The 18,451-nt window shown below is 35.3% G+C and overlaps 1 protein-coding gene across 1 annotated transcript in view; it reads left to right on the plus strand.

Moving 5' to 3' along the window:
• Positions 1 to 18,451, plus strand: part of LOC104166045 (G-protein coupled receptor 98-like) — a gene marked incomplete at its 3' end in the record, with an annotated part of 74,837 nt that overhangs the window by 18,066 nt on the left and 38,320 nt on the right. Inside the window, exons 3-11 of the mRNA XM_009705849.1 lie at positions 1,644 to 1,793; positions 2,898 to 2,993; positions 4,071 to 4,175; positions 5,656 to 5,769; positions 8,975 to 9,540; positions 10,813 to 11,083; positions 11,886 to 12,215; positions 15,552 to 15,728; positions 17,691 to 17,914. Of these exons, the coding sequence (XP_009704151.1) occupies positions 1,644 to 1,793; positions 2,898 to 2,993; positions 4,071 to 4,175; positions 5,656 to 5,769; positions 8,975 to 9,540; positions 10,813 to 11,083; positions 11,886 to 12,215; positions 15,552 to 15,728; positions 17,691 to 17,914 (2,033 nt within the window). The remainder of the gene's footprint in view (positions 1 to 1,643; positions 1,794 to 2,897; positions 2,994 to 4,070; positions 4,176 to 5,655; positions 5,770 to 8,974; positions 9,541 to 10,812; positions 11,084 to 11,885; positions 12,216 to 15,551; positions 15,729 to 17,690; positions 17,915 to 18,451) is intronic.

Genomic DNA, 18,451 nt, shown 5'->3' on the forward strand with positions numbered 1-18,451 from the left:
CTGGCTGCATCAATAGTTTCAGAATAATGGTACAAACATCTCCTCAAGGAGCCAGCTCCTACTGCTTGGGTAGAAGTCCAAACTGATATGCTTGTTTGATTTCAGTTGTCACTGTGAGCTCATACTGAAAATGTGGATATATAACAATTTTTCCTGGTTACTGTAGAACCTGCAATTTAATAACTGCTCCACTGTTTGAGTCAGACTTCCATATGAATTTTAAAAACTACATTATTCAATTCCTTTGGAGATCAGAGTTAGTATTTTCACATTATTTCCTTTATTTCTTAGCTGTTATTAACCAGGATCTTGATTGTATTCCCTTTAAAAGTTTAAACCCCTTAGAGCGTGCTTTACCATATGTGTATGGAGTAAGATGCTATGTGGTATGAGTACCACATGAAAACATAGCAGTGTGCCAGAGAAGATGTACTGCTTATAAATTTCTACAGTCTGTAAACAAAAGAAATTATCGATGTTCCCACACAATGTTTTATTGTCCTGTAACTAAATACGAAAATTATATGTCTTAGAAATTACAAGGAGTAGAAATTGATCTGTAGGGATTTCACACTTTATTAACGTTTGAGGAGAAAACCTTGAGAAAATGGGATTGTACTTTGAAACTGGTGCTCTTTACTAGTTTAACAAGCAGAGTAACTTAGCTTCCTTATTAAGGACCTGAAATTCCAAAATTTAAATCTAACATGAATATTTTGAGCAGCTCTCTTAGGAAGATGTTTATAGCCTGTTTTTCTAAGAGCTTTTTGGTAAGTCTACTGTTGGCTCAGATACGTAAAAAGTAAGTAGTTGCCAATATGTCCAATGATAGGTGAGAGCCACAAAAATACCTTCTATCCTTTGTTTCCTCTTCACTTAACTTTCAATTTCACTTTTCTTAAATGAAGAACACCCTTTTTCACAATGGTTCATTCAAACCTTTAGTGCCTGTGAGGATGCTAATTTCAGGTGCGGCAGCTATGCTTGTTGAGTTGCTTCTCTCCATTTTGTCTCAGCTTCCAACTGTAAACTTAACCTAGACCCTTTGCTGTCTTGATGCTACTGCCTTTGTAATCTCTCCTCTAACGACCTTACTTAAAGTAGAATCACTGAGATTTTCTTTTGTTGACTGAAACGAAAGCAGGGCTGTTTGTTATAGAAGACTTCATCTTGCCAGCTTTCACAATCAGAATGTTAATCTAGTTAAACACCTAGGCTCCTTCTAGTCCCTAGAGTGAGACAGAAAGGCAGAGGGCAGTTACCTCCTGAGGTAAGTTTAATTCAGGTAGGGTATTATAAGGTACAGGTACAGTTCTGTGCTAGGAATAGCTTTTCCATTGAAAAACTGGTCATATGGTGCATTATGCAAAAGATACCCAGTTGCAAGGAAGGGAGTAATAAATTTTTCTGAATAAAGCGTTGTGGTTTTGTTTTATTTTTTTTCTCCTGGTTACTCAGCATGGATACAAGGGGCTATTATCTATACTTTCTGTTGAGAAATTAACTGTATGACAGCAGGGGAAATCGCGGGAAGAATTGTGTGCAAAGAAATGTGTATGAAGTCTGTTAAGTGAGTCCACAATAATGTTATAAAAGACAGTGACAGAAGAAGGAGATGGCATTCAATTGTGTGTTTATTGCAGATTGATGGAGAAGACACAGGAGACTTTTTTGACACATATGCAGCTGCATTTATACCCGATACAGAAACAAACCGAACAGTGTATATATCTGTCTGTGATGATGATCTTCCAGAGGCTGATGAGACATTCACATTTTACTTGACACTACCAGTAAGTCTCAATTTTTCAGTTTATCTGTTCCCCAGAAAACAGTGAGTAGGCTGACATAAATGAATGGTGTTCCATAGATTTCAATGTAGTCGTACTGCTTGTGAGTCTGAATCCTAATTGGTAAGAACTAAAATCTGGAAACTAGCCAGGATGGTGCTTCCTGCTCTTTAGAAGGTTTTGGTGTTCCTGTGGGTGTCTCTGTGTGGTATTGCTGTGCAGTATGGACATAGTCTGAAACTTCGGTGGGCATTGCATGCAGCTCTGGACATTTGAAGGTGTACTAGAGCCCAGAAGAGTTAGATTGAGAAGAGTCTCTCAGCCTTTCCTCTTTATCTGCATAGACCATACATGGAAGAGAGGGTGGAAGTAGCAAAAGAAAGAGGATGACTTCCAGTCCTCCAGAAGCAGAGGGTAAACAAGACTTACCTAAAAACAAACAATTTTTTTAATACTTCTAAATAAATCTCTTCATATTGTTCTGTCTCACAGGAGTCATGCTACAGGAGAGGGTTTACATTCAGGTTTTTTTAGGTAACGGTTTATGACTAAGTTTGATGTCCGTTCAGTAAGGGTAAATTTCATATTTTATTGACAATTATGACACATCTCAGGGCTTGTTTGCAGTGAATATAAAAATGCATATTTTCCCTTCCTTCTTCATTTGATTTGTAAATGTAGCTCATTTTTACAGCACTGTAAAGACTTGTTTCCTTTAGCTGATATCTCAGTATAATAGCTTCAAAGTTTCAGTTTTATGCAAATGTTAGGAAAAAAAGAACAACTTTGGAGTTCCTGGCAGTGCTAGATGTTTCATACCTGGTTACCTATTGCCATAGTGTCATTAATAGATTGCCAAACTATGGTTAATTATTTGCAAAGTTTGTTTCAAGCATTTTGCTGTTGATTGTATAGAGTCTATTTCCTCAGTAATTAGGAATTATTTTGGTGCATTCCATTGCTTTAAATATTTATCATTGTAATATATAATAAAAAGACATACAATTTGTTATAGGCTAATATTTACTCTTAACAGACAGTAAAATAAAAATGTGTGTTTTTACCCATTACCTTTTTTAATATCTTATTTTGTTTTGTTAATTTTAGAAACCATCTGCAAGGATAAAGCTTGGCTCACCCAAATCTGTCACTGTAACAATCTTATCAAATGACAATGCCTTTGGAATAATTTCTTTTAACATGGTATGGGGTTTTATATAGTATATGTGAAAATTTTAGAAAACATAAAGGTGAAATTGTCAAAGACGCTGGTTAGTTATTCAACTGAATCCCTTGAAAACTGATTCTGAGTTACATCTTTGAAAACATCTCTAGAGGTAATTCATACATATGTATGTAATTCATACATATATACAGCTTTAATACTTCTGTATGGTTTTAGATGTTGAGACGTAGCCTGAGACCCTCACACTGGGATGAATATCTATGTTGCTTGTCTTAAATATAAAACTTCTGAAAAGTTGTTCAGTCCCACTGCCCCTCATCTGTAAGTCTAGATGTAAATATAGCGGGGAAGAAGTGAGGAGTAATACCATAGGAAAGTTAAAGATGCAATTTGGAAATCTTGAGAATATATACTTTTTCCCATCCCTAGTAAGCAATTTTATACTTCACTCTCAAGCTGAGAGAGCAGTAGGATACACGCGTTGTATAACACTTCCTGTGATAAGACACTGGTGTGACTCAGGTGGTATGGAGGATATTTGCAATAATACAGAGTTTGTGTTAGTAGAAACTATGCCTTATTGCAGCATTATGGCTATATAATCTTTGTAGAAGACTTCCTTGAAAAAACACGAGAACATGAGAACTTTTTAGCACCACAATACTAAGCCATACTGCTCCCTAAATTGGTGTAATTCTTTGAAATCTTTCAGCTACAACAGTTTGATAGACAGAATCCATTTATAGCTAGTTTTCTAATAAATTACTTTTTAATGGAGAAAACCTATTTTTAATGGTGTTAGGAGCTTCTATAAATACCAGTGCTAATATGCCAGAGCGTTCTGTGTATTGACAATGTTAATTTACAACCCCCCCCCATTTGCATAACACGATATTTTTTTTTAATCTGAAATCTTTCAAGCTTTTTATTAGCTGAACTAATTGGTTGCTAGGAAATGTATGCCATCAGTAGACTGGTTTGCAGATTGGATTAACTTGTCTGTGGGAGTTTGGTATTTCTATGGTAACAGTTTCTTCCTTCTGCTGTGATATTTGATCTGTGCCTGATTGCCTGTCCCTTTTCTTCCTCATTAGTCTGCCTTAATCACAGTGAATGAGCCCAGGGGCAGAAATGAATGTGTGCCTCTCACTCTAATTAGGGAGAGGGGAACCTATGGGACGGTCATCGTAAATTTTGAGGTGAGTTTGTCAAGAAGGCTCTATACCTTCGTCTGTTGGATGAAACTGTCAGACCATAATCATAATTTATTGAAGTGTTTATTAAAGTGAAAGAGGGGCAAAATACCTGTGTCTACATTTGTTACATCTGTTCCATAAAATGGAAAGATACTACCTGTCAAATGGAAAATATTGTAATTATCTGACTTAAAATTGAGGAAAAATTAAGATGTATTAGAGAAAACTGAGTACTGTCTGTCATTTAGGAAGATATTTGAGGCAGCATTAGTTGGTATTACAAGAAAACAATCTATTAAGTGTGTAAGAAATGTCTTATTTAATATTTCTTCAAATTTTATCTATATTTTAGAAATAAACATCAGAGTGAGTCTTTAATGCTTGTGCCAACTTTGATCATGCAAGTATGAGAGCTCAGTATTTAGTGAAATTCCGTAAGACTGCAGTTTGAATTCCCAGAAACAAACCTTTCAAAATAATTACTCATGTTGAATATTTAGGCTGTTATTTAGGTACTTGATTTAAATGTGATACACTTACTGCCTTTGTTGTTTTATGGTTGGGTTTTTTTTTTCTTATCTGGCTCCAATTCTATTACATACTTTAAAATTGCATATAAGTTCTTTCGTATAGATATTTCTTTTTCAGTTGTCTTGTCTTATACATCATCAACAGTTTAATCTAGACCTGTCAAAATCTCAAAAGATTTGTGCTGGATTTTATTGCATCTAAATACAGCATGTATAGTTAACATACAGAATGAGATTCTCTGTGTTATTTATTGCAGCTGTATTTATTTTAAGGTCTAATAAATTATACTACCTACACAATGAATCAGATCCATCTCACAGTGTAGTTTATATACGTATGTTGAAAAAAATTTACAAGGTTTTCTAAAAAGACCCAACATATTGCCTCTAAGGGTCTTCCTAGTCTTTAGGTTTCAGTATTAACTGTAATTTCCTTAATATCACAAGTCAAGATAGAATGGACACAAAACCAGTAACTGCTATTACTTTGTATTGGAACTTACTATGAAATATTAGTGATTTAAATTAAATTAGAATGAATTTCCTTTCTGTTATGTAAAAGAGTCAGTTATGCATCAGTAGATGCCAAAGAGTTCTCATAGGCTTATATGGAAGCAGTCATCTTCCTCTTTTTCTTCAGAGTAGTTACTCTGACTTACTCCATCTGTGAAAAAAGAGCAGATTTTCACAACTGAATGTATGTGCCTGTGAAGAGGAGATGACTGAATAGATAGTCATTTGTTATGCATGTCACACACTGTATATTGATTATTGTACTCGTACTAGATTCGTTTTTGGTTTTTTTGTTTTTTTTTTTTTTTTTTTTTGGTTTTTTTTTTTTTTTTTTTTTTTTTTTTTGTTTTTTTTTTTGTGTTTTTTTTTTTTTGTTGTTTTTTTGTTTTTTGTTGGTAAGTCAGATGTCATTTCTTATCATAAAAATCAATTCTTTGCAGATAGAAGATGGACCAAACCCAGCTGAAGAAGACTTCAGTCCAGCTAGGGGGAATATTACATTTACCCCTGGGAGATCAATGCTGATTTATAATTTAACAGTGCTTGATGATCAGGTAAGAACAAGCTGACTTCAATTTTGGTTTGGATGCGTAGAAAGTTAACTGCTGTTCTGGAGAGACTTAGAGTAATAGGTTACAAAAATGCTTGGTTTAGGGGATGTTAAATTTCAGCTCTATGACTCTTACTTTTACTCCTTCTAATGCTACCTCTGTAATTCTCGTCAGTGAACATTTTTAGTTTCTGGCCATATGCTGGCTGCTCTGACTAGACCTGTTAGGTAGTACTGCAGTAAATGTATAAATAATCAGGAAGGCATTATACTTTTTTTTCAGATGGAATACTCAGGTCCTTGTTGTATGGCCGAAGATGATGTTCTTGAGCTAGATAATAGGTTTATCTGTTAGACTATCCTTTCTATATTTAACTTTCTTTTTAAATGTGCTCTGATTTTCCCTAATTGTCTGCCTTGCAAATTCAGGCTATGTTTGCATGATGAACTCAGGCTATCCTTTTCTGTATTTATTAATTGTTTAGGCAAAAGGAACCTAATCATAACCTTGCTTACATGATGCATTTTTGATTACATCCTCAGTGATACCTGTGCAGCTCCTTTGCCCTCAGTTAACAGTGCATAAGGATCTAGTTTATTCTTTGTTAACGTGACTGGCTGTCACTCGTGTGAAGAGCAGACATCTTATGTTTGTCACTAAAGAAAGAATATAAAACATTGAATATTCACAGGGAAAAAATAGCTTGAAAAAATTTACATGTTTTTATATAGATATGTTTCAAGGTAGAAATATATTTTAAAAAATACTGAAAATAGATAAGAGTCCTCAAAGAAACAGTCAGTCTTGTGAAGAGCGTGAACACTAGGTGATAATTAAAAATTTTCGATTTTTAGATTGGTCTTTTTGAAAAAAAATGCTTATGTGTGGTAAACCTTCTTTCTATTTCAGAATAAACAAAACATATTCTTCTACTTTTCAATTCGTGATTTTAATTTTTCTTACACTTCTCTTTTTTGATTTTTTTTTTTTTAATTTATAATGGGGATGAGAGGGAAAATAAAGCCACCAAAATAAGTAAACAGTAAGCAGAACAACTTAATAAGGAAATTCACAAGAAAAAAGTAATAGCAAAGAAATGCCTGTCTCAGAAGTCAGCAACTTGAAAGGAATTTTTTGCATATTTCTGTTAGTTATAAAAAGTGGTTTTCCACATCTACATTGGTATTTTTAATGTTAAGAGTCTGTGCCAGACTGGTGTGTAGAAATGTCTCTTTCAGACTAGGTGTAATATTTCTGTGACTTATATTCAGAAAGAAATCGTTAGGCTTTTTGAGAGGATGTGATTTTTCTTTCCTCTGAGAAATGTTCTCAAAGTTCTGTTTCTCAGAGTTTGATCTGTACAGCTGTGGCTGGTCTTTCACTCAGTGAAAGTCTTCCACAGGCATATAGGAAAGATTAATTTTGCATAAAAAACCTTTATTGATTATGATGATGGAATTCACAAGAATCCAATGTTACTCTCAGAACTCAGTTTGAGCTTTTAGGATCTGAAATTAGGGAAAACAATGAAACAAGTATTTTTCTGAATTGGGTAGCCCTTTTCCTACAGCAATTAAGTAACTGCAGATCCGATGTCCACAGCACTACATTTATAGTAATTTTATTGTATACATATCCTTTTTTAGTGAGGAATAATGGAAACTTTGTTAAGAGAAAATGAAAGAGGCAAGGCAGGACTGGAAATCCTTTATACTGTTGTTTTTGAAGGTTGACTAGTTTTTTTATTGGTGAGTCATGATGCCATTAAGAACTCTGGAATGTTCCATTTATATGATATACTAAGATGTAAACTGGAACTACAATAGTGGATACATTTTGGCTGTCTCTTAAATGTATATTTTTATGGTGCAAGATGGTGTATTAACTAGTGAACTAAATGAAACAAAAGTTAGCATCTATTTTAATAAGGTAAAATAACTGTGTTGTATCTCAGTGTAGGAGAGTGACTGAGAGCTTCCAGATCTCACGTTGACAAAAAAGCCCTGCATCAATCAACAAAATTATGCAAGTTTAAGTGCCTCAAGCCAAACAAGGGACAGAATTGGCATCAGCTATAAAGGCAGTTGCATGCCCACTCTCTTAGCCCTAGAAAGGATCTGAGGGTGGCCAATTAACAAATGAATGTGAAAGAGAAGAAATATTGGACAGCAGCATTTTCAGAACTTTTTTAGCTCAGTAAACAAAAGTGCATGAAAAGGATTTGTCAACTTTATAACAGAGTATTACCATTAGCAAAAAATAAGTAATTTTGTCCTGGAATTCCTCTCAGAAGCAAATAATACCAGTTTCCAGGAGTCCACAGCAAGGATGAGATGCAAAGATCATAAATAATTTTTAAAGATTTACTTTTTACCTATATATATTAATAAAACAATCCTATTTTTCAGTTAAGTAAGTTTAGCAAATCAGGATTTGGGGAATAAAATATAATAATATAAAGCAAAAATCTCATCCTTAAATTCTGTAATTTGTGGTTTATATGCCATTCTTTATTGTCTGGTGCATCAGACATTGGAGAAGAAATAGCTAAAATTAAAATGGAGTTTTAAACAGTCATTTTGTAGAAATGCCAAAGCCTCATTAATTGCTAAGTACCAGAAAATGTTTTCTCAGATCTGTGATGGAAGTTTTCTCTGGGGATGTGGATGTGTCTGAATGTTCCTTTTACAGTTGTGTACAGTTGTGTGTTTACAGGAATGGAGGGGCCAAGGTAAGCTGTATCCATAAACTGTTCCTGTATTCGGTCAGACATGCATAGAGGTAAATCAGTATCAACATCAGAAAATCAATATGTAAATGTAAATAACTGGGAGGAACATTTGTTTCCAAATAGAGGTGGCTTCCAAAAGTAGAGTTTGGATCTCCTCATAGTCTCAAGTTGGAAAGATCCAGCTTTCTCTGATTCTTGCCTAATTTTTGTTTTACTTCTTTTTGGCTCTTCACCCTTTTTCATATTGCCAGAGCACGGAAGTATGTTTTAGAAAATGGAAACATTCAATTTTGAGAAGGGATTTTCAGCCAAAGTTGTAAGGAAGACTTCTCTCCTGCTTGTTTTAATATTAAATGAGCTGTCAAGTTTGTATTATTTCCCTTTTCTGCAAAATATGTAAAACGTATTTCTCAGTAAGAGTGTTCTGCATGTATTTGAAATGTGACTTACACCCAGTTGCTAATATTATTTTTCCAGATACCTGAAAATGATGAATTGTTTGTTGTTCATCTGAGAAGCGTGGAGGGAGGGGCTGAAATCAACAACACAAAAAATTCTGTTCAGATTACTATTAAGAAAAATGACAGCCCAGTGCGTTTTGTTCAGAGTGCTTATATTGTGCCTGAGGAAGTTGATGTGGTAACAATTCAAGTTGTTCGTGGTAAGGATGTCAGTGGAAAATTAGTTGGACCTGATGAACATGACATCTCTGTCAGTTACGCCATCATAACTGGGAATTCAACAGCACATGCACAGCTCAATGTAGACTTCCTAGATCTACAGCCAAATACAACTATTGTTTTCCCACCTCTAGTTCATGAAACATACATGAAATTTAAGATCCTTGATGATGCCATACCAGAAATTGCTGAGACCTTTCAGATTATGCTTCTTAAGGACACTTTGCAGGGAGATGCTGTTTTGGTTAATCCGTCTGTTGTTCATGTCACCATCCAACCGAATGATAAACCCTATGGAGTACTTTCAATCAACAGTATCCTGTTTGCTCAGACTGTTATCATTGATGAAGACCAAATTTCAAGGTACTACAGATCTTCAAATCTACTATCTAGTCAGTTTAAGAGATTTGTTTGACATTGTTAAGCATCTTTAGGATTTCATTGAAAGTAATTACGAAAACGCTACTGAAAATAAAATGTAGAAATCACTTAGTGTGTTATTACAATCAACTATGTCTACAAAGGTTTCAAGGAAGTGGGAATGTCTAATTATACAGGAAGTGTTTTAGTATTTATTAAATGTATGTAAAATCTGTAAATATTTAATGACATGATTGGAATACTGAAAAAACCTTAACCTAAAGGCGGGATCAATGAAGTTATGATGCTGCCACGCACCAGTTCATACAAGTGGAAAATAGATTTCTGGCTTCCTTCTCTGGTAAATCTTTGTATTTACTATATATAAAATCAGTCTCTGGTTAAAAAAAAAAAGATGCTGGATGCTGAGTGTCTCTTATGAAATACTTACCTTAAAGTTAAAAATAGGTTAAGTAATTATAATTTTACAGACAGAGTAAAATCAAAGCTCTATACAAATTTTACAGGCATGAATGATACAAAATATTGACAGTTTTGATAAAAATGTCCATTGCTAGGTACTGATGGTAGTTCATCCCCAGAGAAACAGGTAATACACCAAGCTATCATACTATGAACAATTTTGAAAGAATATTTTATAGTATGTAGAGCCCAGCACTTCAGTATTCATCTTTCTTTCTTATAAGCAGTGAAGAAATAAATCTTGCTTTCTAAATTTTTGTAAGACATGATTCCCAGACTTTTTATTGTAGTCGTGTGCTTGTCAAATATCAGGAAATATGACATTTCCAGTATCACAAATATCAATAACTTAATATTTCAGTACAGAAGCAAATAGTTCATTCAGAATCATTATTTAAATGTTCAGACCTGACAAATGTATTTTGGTATAGTTTATAAAATGGTGTAGAAAGCTGATAGAGAAAAAGTTTTCTGAAATTTGACGTGTTTCTCAAGGCAAATGTAAAACGTGCTAGGTCTCCACTTCTCAGTATCTTTCCTGCTGTAAACAAAGTAAATTCTAACAAATAACATTAGAGACATTACAGACAGCTCGTGAATAAGCAGTCTGAGAAAAGTCTTACATGTGTGTTATGATTTCACAAACTTTTAAGTCCTGACTCAAATGTCACTTGCAGCAGTGAACACATTCTGCTTAATTCAGTGTAAATCTTCCAGGGAATGGATAACTAAGCAAGCCAATATTAATTACATTTTTATATTGTGGGTTTTTATTTTCATTCAAAACCGTAGGTTTGAAGGGATCACGATTGTAAGAAATGGTGGAACACATGGAAATGTTTCTGTTACCTGGGTTATAATCCGAAATAGCAGTGATTCCTCACCTGTGAATGCAGACCTCATTCCAGAAACCGGGGAGATATGTTTTGATCAAGGACAGATGCTGGTAACACTTGCTCTGAACATTATTAATGATGATATACCAGAAGAGGCAGAGCCCTATCTTCTGAAACTCTTAGCTCATACAATACAGGGAGGTGCAGAAGTCAGTGAACCATCTGAGGTAAGTTTGCTTTTAGAATTCTTTTGGATAAGGTAATAATAGGTAATAATGAGGAACTTTACCAGTTTTTATAACATTGATTGATTGGCTAAACTGGCTACAGGGTTTGTGCTTGAACATGAATCAATCAAATTAATCCTTTAATATAATCTTAGTATGTAGAGCCATATCCAGAGTATTTGACTTGGTATAGTATAGTATACCTTTTTAATGTGGTAGCATTCAACGTAGATTATTCTGAACATACATAGCATTTCATAAATGCTGTCTTGAGTGACTGCTTGATAGAGAAGGCAGGAAAGTTATTTTCACTTGCTCATTTGCTTCTTAATGATTATTGGAATGTTTTACACAGGGTAACAGCTTTGAGAGGAGGGGTTGATAATTAAGACTGTAACCTCTGAAGTGTTAAATAAAGGGTGGCTAGCATTGCTGACAGTTTTGTGGCTCAAGTTCCTACTTTGTCTTTCTCAAAAATGATTGGAATGAACTTGGTGAATAAAATGAAATTTTTCACAACCTGAAACATTTTTCAATTATTCACTTTGGCTAAAAAATCAGTTATTTAGAGCTCATTCTGGCACATGGATGATGCATAGTGGGAAAGTTGCAACGGTCAGTGCTGTGCTGCTTGTGTACAAAGAATACTTTGAGGCTGTCAATCTGATTTCTTTCTTGAGTGCCAATTCACTAAGGAGAAAAATGTATGGTGACAGTCAAGACATGCTTTTGTGAAAGCATGAAAACTATGGTACATAGTAACTGTAGCACAGAGTGAGTGATGCTGTTTTCTGTTTTGCAGCTTCTGTTTTATATTCAGGACAGTGATGATGTTTATGGGCTTATAAAATTTTATCCTTTGGAGAATCAGAAGATTGAAAGTGATCCAACGGGACGCTTTTTATCCTTGAGTTTTGCAAGGGAGAGAGGAACAGTTGGAGATGTGCAGTTGATTTATACTGCACTGTATATTCCAGCTGGAGCTCTGGATCCTGAGAGAGCAAAAGATGGCATTCTAAATATGTCTAGAAGAAGCATTCTCATGTTTCCAGAAGGAAAAACACAAGATACTTTAAATATACCAATAAGAAATGATGCATTTCTTCAAAATGGTGCTCATTTCCTCATACAGGTATCTCAGTTGTGTTTTGGGGTGTTTTTTTAGCTTGTGTAATATAAAGGAAATAATTTAATAGCGACTCCTTCCCTTTCAATTTAATTAAAATGATCCTATCTGTTAAAAAAAAAGGAAAAAAAAATATTAGCTCTATAGCTAAGAAAACTTTCTTATTTAGAGACAGCTTTCATAAATATACCATGAAGAGATTTATTCCTAATCATCATTTACTAATTACACCATTTTAAAAATACAAACTGTTGTCACAGGAATCAGGTATTAATCATGGAATTTAACAAAATGAGATCAATGTGGCAGATGTTAGTTGCCTTTTGAGATATGTTTCTCTGCCTACCCCTTAGCTTTCAATTTAACCAAGTTAAGGTTCTTTAAATTAGAGAAGTATGACAAATTTTAGAAATTACAAGCAAGTAAACATAAATTAAAAACAGCCAAACATATCTTATATTTCACTTATGTATAAATTTTGCCAGAGAACTTGTAAAGTATTGTTTCCAGTTTTCCCTGTATATACCTTTTTTTTTTTTTTTTTTTTTTTCTTTTTTCCTCTTTTTTGCTGTCTGAGTTTGTAAGAAGGGAACTTCTGTCATTTCTAATTAAAATTGGCTGGAAAAATTCACTAAAACTATTTTTTTGACAGAAAACTGGATTTTCAGCAAAAATATTTAAAGAAAGAATTTCCATTTTCAATGAAGGCTTTACTTTTTCACTGGAGAAAACCAAATTTGCTTACTTTTTAGCAAGTTATTGTTCAGATATACTGCTATGGAAGATCCTGGGCATTGTAGTCAGTATTTGTTATAATTATTTTCTCATATTTAGACTACCCCATAATCTTTACTTCCTATGATTAACTATTGCCACTCTGGTCACCTGATGGGCCCAGGTAGCAATCTTGATACTCAGACAAAGGGATAACTTGGAGCATCTGAAGCACAAATCACAGAGCCATTTCGGCATTTCTTGGTTCCTTTTAATCTTTTAAGTCAGATGTCTTTAGAGTTTTCAAATAAACATGTTGATGTTAAATCCGTTGATTTAAAATTTGCCAGGTTTTGTCTTTAACTTATGGTCTACTGAAGATGTTTTAATTACTTCTGGGACCTTGAAAAGATTTCTTCCCTCCACCTCCTTCCCCCCACATCCTCTTAAAAAAAAAAAAAAGAAAAGAACATTTATTGCTAGACTTATATTACTGTTTTACTAGTATGCAATGTTTTTGCATTCACAGTTAGATGGGGAATTGCATTCTGGAATACTAGAATAAGTTAGTATGTTTTACGTCTGCATGAGACCTGAAAGTTCTACAGAAGACTTGAAATATCTAATTCCAAGCCCCTTTTAAATGATACATTATAAAGAACATTGCAGTGTGGGCTATGGACAAGACACACATATGATTAGTATTTCAGAATGCAGGCACTTTGCTTGGCTTTTCAAACTGTGGATTCCAGGGAAGCGGGGGGTGAATGTTCTGTACTTTCTCCATGAACCATAAAAATCTTTTTGTTTGAATAAACAAAATCAGAGGGGCTTTTCTGCACAAATAATTCATTTAGAAAAGGAGGAAAAATACCCCTATTTATCACTATGACAATCCTTCTACATTGTGAATAAACAATAATCTCAGCGCACATGTTTAGAATGAGAAGATTGCAGAGTTTGTACTAGGCACAATGAATGATCAACTCAGGAATCAGGGGAGGAGGAGCGGAGGAGGAAATGAAGCTTAAACACAACTAGAGAATGGATAGAGGAACTGGAAAAGTCCAATTAACATTCTTCAGTGACATCTTCAATTGAATAACCTACTGTAATCTGAGATGCAGGTTTTGGTATGGACAAGAAGGTTAACTAATTTGATAAACTACTCATGATTATTACTCAATTCACAATGCATTCTTTTTTCCTTATGAGCTGATTTGCTTTAAAAGGAAACACTGAACTAAAAAAAATTTTTAATTGTTCATTAATTATTACTTTAATCTCAAAGTTACTATCCAGGATCAGAAGCACTTAACAAAGTGAATCATTTCAGCTGTGTAGTATTTCAGAAACTTTACTGAGCTAACAACCACATAGTGTTCGACCTGCATACTGTTAGTTACAGAACCAGGGTCTACTCTAAAAGAAAGCTTAGAAGTCTAGCGAGGCAGTCCCACCACTTGTTCCTCAGACACACAATAACTAGCTGGTATGGTTGAGAATTAATTACTGAATACACTATTTGTAAAACAGTTCCATCTGTCATGAAATAAAACGTGCATGAATATTTTTGTGTGTTACTCAAGCAGTGGTAGAACAAAGTATAATCCAGCCCAAGTGTTTTATATAGATTGGTTTTAAGAATTGAAGAGCTTTAAAACTCGTCAGTTGAAACGGTGATTCATGATCACTATATGGTTTTAAATAAGGCCACTTTCCCCTCCTCCGATAAAACCTTGCTGTATGATAACATCTGATAACTCCAAGCAAAAACATCCTTGCGGAAGTTAAAAGGTGGTTGTCATTGGTGGTTCATGTGCCAGCAAAATGTTTGCAGAAGTATATGCAAATCAGTTATGGAAACATTTATTGTGATGATGCACATAGACAGAATCACATGGTGTAAATTCTATTTGAAATAAATATTTAAACAGACAAGTCCTGCTTTCCTTACTATGTCAGTACTGCTGCTGGGTTTAGTGAGTGATATATCCCATTCAAAGAAAGCATAAACATTTTTCTATTTCTTCTAAGTGTAAATAAACCATCAGAAATATGGTAACACAAGAGGAGACTGGAGTTTTGAAATACTGTACTGATTTTCAATTCTGAATGCAATTCTAATGTATTAATTATTATAAATAGAGAAGTCCTTAAAGTTGTATGAGAGAGGAAAGAAGATTGGGTCATCCTTTGACTTCATCAGAGGCTGTAAATTAGTATGATTCCAGTGACTTCAGCAGATTTCTATCAGCACATGGCATGAAAAGTGAAGTTAGGACAACTGTTAGGGCCGCTTGTCAAATCAATACTGTTTTCATGGGTCTAGTAATGAATCAGCCAGTCTAGAAGGTTCATTCTTCCTCTCCATACATTTAGTTGTGTACACAAACATGATTTGCCTGGGAGGTATACCATTCTGCTGACAAAACTCAATGATACCCACTTCATTTTTTTGGACACATTTACTTACTCATTTTTGTAACAACAATGTTGCCAGTAAGAGAAATTTGTTCTGGAGAGGTTTTGCTCCCTACATGTGAAACTTATTCTGAAATGTCAGAAATGTTCTGACTTGGTACTAACTTTTATTATTTCTCAACTGTTTCTTACTTTTTCTTACAGCTGGAAAAAGTTGAGCTGGTGAATAGAATTCCTCTAGTTCCACCTGTGAGTCCTAGATTAGGTGAGATTCGAAATATTTCTCTGAGGATTACTCCAGATATTGCAAATGGAGAAATAGGCTTTACTAGCAATCTTCCAATTATTCTTTCTGAGCCAGAAGATTCCTCTGCTACAGTGGTGAGTAAACCTTTTTATATTGTCCCTTAGTATGGAAAATTTCTTTGGAGAAAGCAAAGTTTGCTATATTCAGTGTAAATTTGAAAGTTAATGTGAGAAAACTCCTTTGTCTAAATTTTGCCTGATCCCAAATATTCCCCTGGTTTAAAAAAAAAAAAAAAAGGAAAAAAATGCTTGTAAAACTACAGTCTGGAATAATACATTAGTCATTATTGGAAAAGTGGGGTTCATAGAATCATAGAACCATAGAGTGGTTTTGGGTTGGAAGGGAACTTAAAGACCACCTAGTTCCAACCCCCCTGCTATGGGCAGGGACACCTTCCACCAGACCAGGTTGCTCAAAGCCTCATCCAACCTGGCCTTGAACACTTCCAGGGATGGGGCATCCACAACTTCTCTGGGAAACGTGTGCCACTGCCTGACCACCCTCACCGGGAAGAATTTCTTCCTCATACCTCATCTAAATCTTCCCTCTTCTAGTTTAAAGCCATTGCCCCTTGTCCTGTCACTCCATGCCCTTGTCAAAAGTCCCTCCCCAGCTTTCTTGTTGGCCCCTTTAGGTACTGGAAGGCTGCTCTAAGGTCTGCCTGGAGCCTTCTCTTCTCCAGGCTGAACAACCCCAACTCTCTCAGCCTGTCCTCACAGCAGAGGTGCTCCAGCCCTTGGATCATCTTTGTGGCCTCGTCTGGACTCGCTCCAACACGTCCATGTCCTGCTTGTGCTGAGGACCCCAGAGATGAAGGCAGTGCTGCAGGGAGGTCTCAGCAGGGCGGAGCAGAGGGGCAGAATCCCTTCGCTCGGCCAGCTGGCCACTCTGCTTTGGATGCAGCCCTGGACATGGTTGGCTTTCTGGGCTAGCAGCGCACATGGCCGGATCATGTTGAGCTTCTCGTCAACCAGCACCCCCAAGTCCTTCTCCTCAGGGCTGCTCTTGATCCATTCTCTGCCCAGCTTGTATTTGTGCTTGGGATTGCCCCAACCTACATGAAGGACCTTGCCCTTGACCTTGTTGAACTTCATGAAGTTTGCATGGGCCCACCTCTCCAGCCTGTCCAGGTCCCTCTGGATGGCATCCCTTCCCTCCAGCATGTTGACCGCACCACACAACTTGGTGTCATCGGCAAACTTGCTGAAGATGGGCTCCATGCCACTGTCCATGTCACCAAGAAATACTGATCTTTCCTTTCTCTGTAAGCGTCTAAAACCGGTTAGGTCTTGATGCTCACACAGAAGAAAAGATACTGCAGACAGTCTTAATCTTTCTCACCAAATGCAGAAGCAGTAGCAATGTAAAGTAGCAGATGTAAAGCAGGACTGTTATCACTCCTGAATTTCATGGAAATGTCTGTGTATCTTATAGTTGATTTACTTACATGTGAATTTACAGTTTGGCTCACTGGGTGTGTTGTCCAACAATTATACTTTTTAGGTTTCTTAGAACCCAAAGAAGTATTTTCAAAAGCATTGCCATCTATCTGAGTGATTTAATCCCAGCTGGAGACTCGGACACTTTCCCTTTTTTCTCTAGTTGTCTTCACTGAAATCTTCCCACAAATCCTGAATCAGATAACTTGTTTCTCATTTTCAGATTAACACTGCTGATTTCCTTAAGTGGAGTACAAGTTGGCGCTATACTATTATAACCAGAGTAAAATTATGGTGTCTTGTTGAGATGGACACTGACTAAATCAGTCATACAAGGCTTTTTGTGTTGCTTAGTGATTTGTCATATTAATAATCTGATGTCTCCACTGTCTGAGTATATAACTGATAAATGGTTAAAAGGATAAGATTCAGTATATATTGTTGTTGATATACCATCTTTGACTTAGTATCTTATACATGTGTATGAGTAAAAAAAAAAAGCTGCAAATTTTGATGCTTATATTCAAATAGTAATTTGCAAGGGGTAACTTATTGCATCTAGTTTTGCAAGTGACAGCAGACTCATGTGATTCGTAGGTTTCCATTGCATTGCATCGAGATGGGACGGATGGTCAAGCAACTGTGTTTTGGAGTTTGAAACCCTCTGGTCTCAATGAAAAGGCAGTAACACATGACGATATAAGTCCTTTTAATGGCTCCGTTGTTTTCTTATCTGGACAAAGTGATACTACAATCAACATTACTGTTAAAGCTGATGATATACCTGAAATGAATGAAACTGTGTTATTAACTTTGGACAGGTATTGTACCCTAATCTCTGTTCATATATACCAATTGTAATACTCATTTATATATAAAAAATTAGCACAGTACTAATTAGGAGGTATTCCCTGTATTGTGTTAATAAGTGCTTGAAGGAATATTAGGCCCTTGATTCAGACTGTGTATGGATTCTTCTTTGACTGGAGATGAACGTAAGAAACTGTTGTATTTACTATCTAATGACTTAATTTTGTTTATATTTTAATGAAAATAATGTATGATATTTAGAAAGTTCTTTCAGCTGTGATCTTTAGTTATAGCTCTTGGTTATAACACATACTTTTTCAGAAAAGTAATATTTAGTGAGATAATGGGGAAAAGTACACCAAAGATTAGAAAGCAATACATAACTGTGTTCCTGTCATAGAAAGGTTTACAGCTAGAGTGTTGTTGCAGAATTAGATCAGCTTTTTATTTATTTGATCTGCGCGTTCAGTATTGCTTGCTCCTGATAATTAGATACTTCCATCACAACTCCTGGCTTCCAGAATAGCCCAAGTGTGACCATTACCACA

This window comes from Cariama cristata, unplaced genomic scaffold (genome assembly GCF_000690535.1).
Source record: "Cariama cristata isolate BGI_N322 unplaced genomic scaffold, ASM69053v1 scaffold27638, whole genome shotgun sequence".
NCBI lineage: Eukaryota > Metazoa > Chordata > Aves > Cariamiformes > Cariamidae > Cariama > Cariama cristata.